The sequence below is a fragment of the Daktulosphaira vitifoliae genome, unplaced genomic scaffold (genome assembly GCF_025091365.1).
Source record: "Daktulosphaira vitifoliae isolate Bord-2020 unplaced genomic scaffold, ASM2509136v1 Scaffold_5, whole genome shotgun sequence".
Classification (NCBI taxonomy): Eukaryota; Metazoa; Arthropoda; class Insecta; order Hemiptera; family Phylloxeridae; genus Daktulosphaira; species Daktulosphaira vitifoliae.
This window is the reverse complement of record NW_026099576.1, coordinates 21,233,808-21,243,918: the sequence shown is the minus strand read 5'-3', so window position 1 is coordinate 21,243,918 and position 10,111 is coordinate 21,233,808. Positions and strand designations below refer to the sequence as shown.

General features: G+C 32.4%; 2 protein-coding genes and 1 long non-coding RNA gene across 4 annotated transcripts; 2 read left to right on the top strand and 1 right to left on the bottom strand.

Annotated features, from left to right (window-relative positions):
- The first annotated feature begins 2,027 nt into the window (after positions 1 to 2,027).
- Positions 2,028 to 3,893, top strand: LOC126907981 (uncharacterized). Its single transcript, XR_007704674.1, has 3 exons — positions 2,028 to 2,837; positions 3,442 to 3,544; positions 3,655 to 3,893. It is a non-coding gene; the product is annotated as an uncharacterized LOC126907981 (long non-coding RNA).
- A 54-nt stretch (positions 3,894 to 3,947) lies between these two features.
- Positions 3,948 to 4,912, bottom strand: LOC126908229 (uncharacterized). Its single transcript, XM_050690141.1, has 2 exons — positions 4,377 to 4,912; positions 3,948 to 4,259 (listed from the first exon to the last, which is right to left on the bottom strand). Exons 1-2 carry the CDS (start codon positions 4,521 to 4,523, stop codon positions 3,948 to 3,950), a joined length of 459 nt encoding a protein of 152 aa, XP_050546098.1. The 5' UTR covers positions 4,524 to 4,912.
- A 235-nt stretch (positions 4,913 to 5,147) lies between these two features.
- On the top strand, positions 5,148 to 7,109 carry LOC126907961 (uncharacterized). Of its 2 annotated transcripts, XM_050689713.1 has the most exons (3): positions 5,148 to 5,394; positions 5,458 to 6,798; positions 6,870 to 7,109. In XM_050689713.1, exons 2-3 carry the CDS (start codon positions 6,172 to 6,174, stop codon positions 7,017 to 7,019), a joined length of 777 nt encoding a protein of 258 aa, XP_050545670.1. In that variant the 5' UTR covers positions 5,148 to 5,394; positions 5,458 to 6,171; the 3' UTR covers positions 7,020 to 7,109. The 2 variants fall into 2 exon arrangements, with proteins under 2 accessions (XP_050545670.1, XP_050545669.1); XM_050689712.1 differs by having other exon boundaries at positions 5,148 to 6,798.
- Positions 7,110 to 10,111: the final 3,002 nt, after the last annotated feature.

Here is a 10,111-nt window from a genome sequence, read left to right as displayed (position 1 = left end):
ATCAAATTTCTGTCGTCATAATACCGTAGTAAACTTTTCCACGTAGGGTTTTTAACCAAAAAGTTAGCGTTACCAACTAAAAAAAGACCAAACTTTGCACACGTAAGTGCCACATTTAGCCGACGGACACAGCTCAGGAAACCTACGACGTTTCTCTCGTTTGAGCGGACACATGATATAATAATATACTCCTTTTCACGGCCTTGAAAAGCATCCACAGTATTGACTTCCACCCCTTTGTTCTTGTTTAGAATTTGTTTCAAAAGTGATCGCTGTCCTTCATATGGAGTTATAACACCAATTTGATTTGGAGTAGCTCCTTTGCTAAGGAGTTTGGCTATTAGTTGTTCAACAACTTTCGCCACTCCATAGTTCAAGAAAGACGTGCCCGATCGCGATTTTCGTTCGTTGGCTAGTGATGAGCAGAATTATTCTTGTTCTTGCGGTCTTGGCTTGGTCTTGCATTTCTACGAGACCAAGAACAAGACCAAGACTGTAATAATATCAGCAAGACCAACATCAAGACTGTACTCAATTGACAAGAACAAGACCAAGACTTTTTTAGCAAGACCAAGAACAAGAACAAGACTAGACTTGCAAGAACAAGACCAAGACCAAGACTCAAAATGCAAGAATCTTGCAACAACAAGAATAAAACTGCAAGAGTATTGCACTCTTGAAAAAAAAAAAAAAAATTGTTGTTGGTTAAAATCGTTAAGATTATTAATGACAGATTCGACAATATTAAATTTTACTTTGATTTTTATTCATTACGCGTATTGTTCAAATTAAATATTACCTATGAGCTGATGTTACCGATTAACTTAAAATTTTACAATCATGTTTCAAAATTTATTGTCATTGAATTGTAATTAATTAATTTTAAATAATTAAAGAATATTAAATNTTCAATTGTAATTAATTAATTTTAAATAATTAAAGAAGATTAAAAATAAATATTCCGTGCTTCAAACATTATGATAAAATTAGATAAAATTTTTGTTTACTTCTAAAGCGGAGACTGAAACTGGTTTTATAAAAACTGGTTATAACAGTTTTTTTCGGTTTTGTTAATCAAAACCAATAATTTTTAAAAACTGTGTCTATGAACAGAAAGCGATTATTATTTAAAACCGGTTTTAAAAATCGATACATAAAACCGGCGACTGGTAAACTCATAAAATAAATATATTCATGTTCATTATTCAATGAAAAAAATTAATTAAAATGCAAAAAAAATTATCCAACTAGGAGAATCGAAATCGCGTCCCCCCCGACCGCACATCCGCTGCGTTACATTTCGGACAATATCACGCCATCAGTTTCAAGTCAAAAAATACTGTGTTTAAATAACGTCTTATTTTTTTATAATTTAATTTATTTGTTTATTTTTTTTTAATACCCCAAACTATTCATAAAAAAATCATCCATATTGTTTATGCTAATATTAAGTTCTAACTTAAAAATCCTATGGCATATAAATTAAATTTGAATTTACAAACTGAAGTAGATAACATCGTTATTTAAACCTTTTAAGTAGAAAATTTTTACAAATATAAATGAATGCAAGATTTTGCAAGAGTATTGTGACAAGACTCACAACAAGAACAAGATTTTATGGGCAAGACCAAGAACAAGAACAAGAACAAGACTAGATTTGCAAGACCAAGACCAAGACCAAGACTGAGCTATCAAGAACAAGACTATGACCAAGACTTTGACAGTCTTGGTCTTGTTCTTGTTTTGCTCATCACTATCGTTGGCATCGGAAGAGTAAAATACCATCGGTACATTTGGGTTAGGCCACGTGAAATCAATCGACCCAGTTCGGTCGCTATAAGTTACGCCGTTCCTAATCGTACTCTCGTACATAGTTTGTGAAGCGTACTCGCTGATTTCGGGGTGCATTCTGTATTGTACAGTTAAACGAACTGGTTGTAGGCCAGCAGCTACCAATCTCTCGAACAGAAAACGATGCAGACGTCCGTTTCTAGTGTCCGGACACGTAACAACCGGCCCCAAGTAGCATATAAAGGGACCTTCTGGGACACCCCTATTAACCCATGGGGTGGTTGGGGGCGTGGTCTACCTAGGGTATAACAATTGATGAGTTGTGATAAGCCACACCCACGATGGGGGTTGTTAAAACAAAATGGTGACCTTTCATTGTCTCCTATACTTGGGGGTGAAATGTAGATCTGTGATTGGTTGATAAGCCACACCCTCTGCGAGGGATGTTAAAAAAACAAAATGTTGACCTTTCATTGGTGTATGACACCTATACTTGGGGTTAAATGGAGAGTTGTGATAGGTTGATAAGCCACACCCCTCGTGAAGGGGGTTAAACAAAATGGGGCCCATTGATACAATGCAATGGAGTCCTTTTAGTGGTGGGGTTATATAAAAATACACTGATATAGTATATTGTGCAAGGGGAGTGTGTTAAAGAAATGCATAGTGTTCATATTGTAAGTATGTATTAATATTTGTAAGTAACATAACAGCACAGACCTGCCCATTCACAGGCTATTGACATCCTAAATACTGCATGGTAGTATTTAGGATGTCAATAGGCTGTGATTGGGAAGGTCTGTGCTATTAGGACAATTACAGTTGCTATTTAAAAAAACATTTGTATTTGTACATGCCAACCCCCGTACAAAATTATTGTGTTATTTACTAATTTTCATTGATGGTATATCATCGATTGTAAATGGTGCATAACAAGAGTGTTCGTTTAGCACGAGACAGAAAATATTATTGCAACACAAGCAGCTGTACGGATTCAGGACGATATTCCATGCCACGGATAGATATGACAACCAACTCGTATAAGGGTGAGATTATTTGTGTGATCGTTTTTATTAATATTGTTTCGTGTCGATGTACGTGTCTAAACATGTGGATATAGTAATTGTGATTTAATGAATATAACCAATAATTGTGTGGAGTGTTACAAAAAATCATAAATACTATTGTAGCAAAAGCAGCTGTCCATTACGCTCACTGTTTCTAAAGGATGCGCCAATGAATGAGGGGGAGCGCGTGAGGGTTGCTCAATAAAAATTCTTTTATTGTTATTATTTATTAATAGGGGACAATTATGTTGTGTTTTTACGTTAGTATTTATTGAATTGTTCGTCTATGTTTAACTACCAATAAAATTTTTAAAAAAATAATTGTGTATCCAATGACAGTCAGCATTAAATGTTGTATTAGTTTAACCATCATGAATAGTAAACTAATGAATATTCCGATAAATCATATTCATAATATTATTAGATAATATTTGGGCTATAAGGGTTGAATATATGGTTTATTATCGTTGGGGGTGAGTTTATGATTTTTTTAACCAATGAAATCTGATGTTAATAATATCATATCAACTCCCTCCCTCGATAAAAATCATATTTAAGTAATTTTGTAGTAATATTATTTTAGTTTAAACGCAGTTTTTGTACGTGTCGTGTAAAGTCAAGTTTTTCAACAAATAAGTTTCAAACATTTTATCTAATTGTTTTTTTGAAGAATTCAATAGAAATAAGTAAGTAAAACTAATTTTTCTCTTTTTTTTTTTGTATTGCTTGAATCTTATATTTTAATTTAACGATAAGTATAGTTAATATTTAAACTAATGATTTGTTTTTTTTCTAGAAAAAATGTCTGTACTGAATAAAATTAAATCACTCTCTCACAATGAATATGTACTACTTTGAGATCTGTGGAAACCAAGTACGGTCGAACATTAATAGCGAGATTAGAAAACGATAGACAGCTATGTTTGCCTAAAATAATTTCACTCACAGACGCTGAGATAAATGAATACAATGAATCTATGGAAAAATTATCTCTAATTTATTACGGAAAACGTGGCAATGCATTCAATTTTTCATTTCAATAATAACAATTTAAATATTCTTAAAATTTATTTAAAAATGTATTTTTATTTATATNTTTTTTCTTTTAACAAGAGTTGTCACTTTTTGAGGACTGATAGCAAAAATGTCAAGAAAAGTTTTTTTGCATACCCTTTTGAGGTCTCCATGTCCATTGGGCACTGTAAAACTGATAGTTGATTGCCTTCTACTTTCTACCGGATCATCATAATTTCCATGTCGACGTCTTTGGATGGTTAGGATTTGCATAAGTCCCATTAAGTAGCTTCCTTGTTCGTTGATTCCCAAATTGTAAAAGTTCTCGAAGAGCTTTTTTTTAATGTGCAATACATCATTGCAACCAAACTTACACTTGCAAATAACCTGTAATATAAGAAGAGTTCAATATTATTATTAAAACTATCGGTAGGTATTTGTATAGTATTTTATTTACATTGTCTTAATGAAATACTTAACGATAAAAGAAGTAAAATTACTTACTTCGTTTGTAGGTGCTTTTTTTCCTGATATTTTTGTTTTTCTCTTAACGGTTTCGTATTCTTTTCCACTTAATCTTTTTTCACTTTCTATTTTCCTTTGACGTTTATTCTTTAAATTTTCATATGGTTTAAAAGCAGATTCATCCATGATCGCAAAATAAAATCACAAAATACAGAGAAAAATAAGAATGATAGCTATTTGTACACAACAAAATATCGACTGATATAGAAACTGCAAACCATGATGATGTAATGTTGACTGTTATCGACATTGTGCGTAAACAATAATAACAACGACAAAAATAAAAATAGCATGAATGGACTTAGATCAATTAGAGCGAATGACATGCGTGGACATACAGACAGCTCCATCTATAATTGCTTTTACCAACAATTTATTGATAGTTTGGAGATAGATCTCTTTACACAGTATTGTGTAAAGAGATCATTTACATATTTTATATATACATAGATCATTTTGGTGTAGAAAAAAGTATTTTTCAATTTTTGGCACTTAGATCACTTTGCCTCACCACGCCTCATATGTACTCATACGAATAATCGTCGTTGATATTAGTATTATTATACACATCAGTTTCAGTTTCCATTTCATCTTCAGCTATAATGTATAAAACAAAACAGTTAGTTTATAATTCATATTTTTTTCAAATTAAATACTTACAATCTATTTCGGTTTTTATATTTTTGAGAGTTTCTAGAAACTCTTGAAAAGACGTTTGTTCTGTTTGATTCGACATTTTGAAATGGTGTTCGAACAAAATTCAAAATTTATAAAACGGGGATGTATTTTAAGGAGGTGGTTTTCTGAACAATACGTTTATTTTCTGTTGTAAAAATCAGTACTTACGGTCGAAAAAAAATCAGTTGGCATTTGTTTGAGAGATCGTAAAAGTCAATCATACATATTTCGATGGGGCCCCACGATGTTAAGCACAATAGTTTCATGTTTATCACACATGCCACGAGTTCATTAAATGAATCTGAAGTCCAAGTATATAGTAATTTTTTTACTATGTTTGTTTACTTAACCATCACATAATTTTTGTTCTTTATGTATATAGGGTATATTTATTTCAAAACACTATTTATAAGTCGTAAAAGTCATGAGTATATCATATCAATACAATACTCACCAAGTAGCTACTATTTTTAGACCACGTGCCTGACACAATTGAGAGCAGATACACCCTTCAAATTACAATTACGGTAGTATGGATGTCATAAAATACAAGGTGTTTAATATTAACTTCAAATCAGTCTAAATGCAGCTGTCGACTAACACGGATGTTACTGTACACGTCAAATCATTACTAATATGGATTTAATTCAAAAAATTGAAAACACATTGAATACAATCGCAAATGATCACCCGTGTAAAGATGTGTTTAAATTACTTTCGAAATTATGTACACAATACAGTGAAATTAAATGTTTGGCTATGAAATGTGGTTATAAAGAGCAAAATGAACATTATACGGGGTGTTTTTGGGCACATTCTGCAGATCAAGTAGATGGTCCAACTAATTGTATTTGTTGGTGTGTACGTCGTAAATACATCGAACTACGTTTAACAATAGACAGAATTTATTGTCAAATAAAAGAAGTGCAAAATAACAAGTTGAAAAAGTAACCATTATTAAATAAAATCCGTTCCGTACATATAGACCACCAGCTATCATACTAATAAGTTAAATAAAAAAAATCAACGGACAGTGGTTTGCGGGGATTTATCTGCATCAGTTGTGCAAGAAAAACACACAGATAAATTAGAAAAAATGGCTACACGTCAAGAACTAGCATGCATCCAGGATAGCTTATTTGATACGTCTACATTTGCAATAAATATTTTGACACATGTTCGTGTTGGCCTCGATCCTCTTGACTTGTTTTGGCCTAAAATCGAATTAATCGAAGGATGTACTACTGTTAATTTGACAATACACTTCTTGCAAAGGTTCTATTCAATGGTCGGTTATTTCTCATTACTGTCCGACAATGATATTGTGTTATTGGAGGACGAGCATACGGTTGTACAAAAACTGAATGGTGTTACACAATCTTACGTATTTTTCATGATACAATCAAAGGATTGTAAAGAATATCAAATTATGTTGTCACAAGAAGGATTGAACCGATTTTATGAACTGAAAAATATCATATTCGAAACATTGAATAGAAAACTATTAATTGCTCGCCCTCAAGTAGTATTCGAAATAAAAATGATACTCAAAACACTAATTATGGATGCAAGTGCGCAAAATAAACAATATTTATGTAAACCAGAGAAAAAAACATTGCCAAGTATGCTATTTTTCCATGAAATTAATCAAACAGACTATTTATCAAAGTGCATCGATTACGCATCTAGAGTGATTTTTAACAATAACAGACACAAAATTAAGGTTAGTTATTAAAATTTATTAATTTTTTTCAAAAATAACATGTTAAACATATACATGTTTTTTCTTTATAGGGTAACATTTTTGATATTTTTTCCGATTTGAATTTGATGAGATTTTATCCGGGCATATCGTACAGTGAAATGGAAACTATGCACAGGGATTCGTTGAGTAATGCTAAACTACGTTGGAATGATTTGAAAAATCAATGGGAGATCAGTTAATGTAAAGGAAAAAACTGTTTATTAAAAAAATGTGTAATTTATTTAAAAATAAATAAATATATACGTGTACAAAAAAATGTTATAAATAAAAAAAATCGAATTAAAATTAGTACAATTTTTGTTTTTTTTTCAAACCTGAGATAATATAAAATTTAGTGATACAACTAATTTTTTTAAAATTAATTCATATAAATTATACAATAAAAAAATTATTACAAATAAATTAGATAGTATTAAATATTGATTTTAATTATACATATACATTTTTTTTTATGGAATAAGTAATGAGTATTTTTTTCAATTATAATTTTCGTACTTCAACTGTTGAATACATTGTATTCCATTTGAGTATCGTGAATTATGACACAGAAAGCGCTAGTCTTATCAGGAATAGTTTCAGAGCAATCAAAATCAATCCGTAAATCTACTGTAGATGACTTGACCGTTTCATTTTGTTTTGAACAATCGATAAAAAATGTTGGTCCACAATTCTTATAACCTTCACGACACAATAATGGCGATGGATTTTCTCGACCATACATGGCAGATTGACTTTGCACATATGCGTTATAAAATGCTGCAAACTTATTCTTTTTAAAATCTGCGTTTTGGTTTTCATACGGATACTCATCAGAGTTCAAGTAAACTTTTATATTGCGCACATTACAGTGTTTCAAACTTTGTTGTATGTTGGTAAAATCAGTGGCCAATGCAATTATCAGATACCTAGGTCTTTCAACAGATGAAAAAGTTCTCACGGACCATGTATGGTGTGTACTTTGTGGAAGTACAGGATATACAGCATAGTCCCAATGTTGATAATCCAATGGCAGCCATCGTTTACTTTCTTGAATACGCAGTAGATTCAATTCTGTTTTCACACTGGGTTCAAAGTATTTCATCAGCCATTTAATTGTATTCAATTTAATCTTGGATTGTTTAAGTAGTGTTAAGTTAGAATCTTCTTTAACTTTTTTCGCTTCATTAGCATCATCGGGTATAACAGTAACAAATACACCATTATCGTTGCCTTTTCGTTTTAAAATTAACGTCTGAGTGCAGTTTATCAGGGTATGCCGGAACCGTTCGAAAAAGCCCATACACATTGACATTGGTACATAATCTACGAATTCTTTTTCGTCCATAAATTCAACATTAGTATTCAGACGTGAAATACTTTTCCATCCGGCTGAATTTAGTCGAATCATATCATTTGGTGAAAACGTGCAGTAGCCTTTCAATGTAGTAACTATTCCACAAGCCTTAATCTTATCAACCTCTTTGCCGTTGATTTCATAACGTATTTCATCAAATAAATTCATGATGACGTTTTGAACAAGAACTTGTTCACCTTTGACATTGGCAGCCCGTTCAATACTTCCTTCGACCACTAAATAACTTTCACTGGGTACAGTGAATTTTTCCTTGTTGCGAATTTCAATACGAACTTCATCGTTGTACCCAAAAGAATTGTTGTAACTCTGATGGTCCAGGTAGTATTCACGTTTCAAACTGTCTTCATTTTGCATTTTTTCCATAACGTTTAGAAACTCCATTTTTCCGCAAAATACCTAATGATTTCAGAAAATTTCTATTGGTCAACGTAAGATCTCTACGTTCTATCGATGGAGTAAACAACGCACGAACGTTCTGTTTAACGTCTGCAGCACTTATGGTCGGTATGTTTTGAGTATTTTGTTTGAATATCAAGCCCATACTTAATCAATAATGAACTGAATGTGTTGACGTCCAAATGGTTTGTGATCATTTTTGAAAAATTATTTTTTTCTTATATGTAGACGTACGGTGAGCAGTTCGTTTAGATTGTTTATTATATCATTGTCTTGATCACGCAGAGATACTTTAACGTAATCAAGTTGGGTTGTATTCAACGGATAGTACACTACTTGCCTGGGACATTCTATAATGCGGTATCCAGGTGGTACGTCGGGGAAAAACTCGTGAATAGTATGTGTTTGTATTCCATCGTGAAACGATCCATCTACAACGTTACACTCGACTTTTATACTCGTTGTTTTTGTAATACTCAATGGAAAATCTGATGTATGATTTACTCCGTGTTCCAACACAGTGCTTTTAAATCCCAATAACCGACCAATAGACATAGGGTGTGTGAAATCTATATCATTATCACATTTAATCTCACATCTCATGGTGTTATGATTTGCTTTAAGCGAAAAGTTTCCTTTGACCGGTGCGTTTAATCTGAAATATTGTTCTGAGATATACTTCTCCAAATCTGTAATCTCGTAAGCACCAGTGGGTATTCTCAACGTTTTATTTGGTTTAATACCAGCACCAAAATCAAATCTGTTAGTTTTATCATCGATATTTGGCATAGCGTTCCATGTGTGCAGACTTAATAACCCAATTTCAGTATTTTCAGTTATGTTTATGGGTGGATTGAATGTGCACTCCAACTCTGAACCACTACCATTTAGTGTTATCGTCGTTACCATTTTGTAAGAATGACAAACACAAATGTCCACAATTGAATGAATTGAAGTCTTGATACCGACTGTAGTTGTAGACAATATTACAGTTTTTTAAATACTTTTGGAGTTCCAAAGGAGGTGGTAATTGACCAAAGCTATCAAAATAACTGACATTCTGTCCTTTTTTTCTATAAGCTGTCCAATGCGTTCCTGGGTTTTGATCTAAATCCAAGTTGATTATACCACATTCGTTTGTACGTGGAGTTTGTGGTAATGTATTACGGCAAAAGACTCCACGAAACCCGTGTATGTTTTTATGAGCATAGTCCATAATTTCGTTTTCGTACAATGCACGATTGGGCAGCTTCGAAATTAGTTTTTTTTTTTTTTATATTGCGAGTAGCTGATTTTCGTTTATTATTCTTTGATACATAATTTGATCCAATCTTATAAGGACGCAGGAATACACCTCTACCAATATTTTGATAACGTTTTTTTTCTCGTTGCATATCGTTTCTTAATCGTACAATGTTTGCTGTTCCGCTCATTAGCGATCCCAATGCAGATAGTCCAGCAAATATTGGTATTAACGGCAATGCAGATCCTGACTGGGAGGCAACTGGTATCTCTCGAGGT

What these genes read in the sequence shown, in the direction of transcription:
- LOC126907961 (XM_050689713.1), top strand. Translation starts at nt 6,172, where the DNA reads ATGGCTACACGTCAAGAACTAGCATGCATCCAGGATAGCTTATTTGAT. An exon ending in ATAACAGACACAAAATTAAG is followed by an intron (nt 6,799 to 6,869) that starts GTTAGTTATTAA and finishes TTTTCTTTATAG; the next exon opens with GGTAACATTTTTGATATTTT.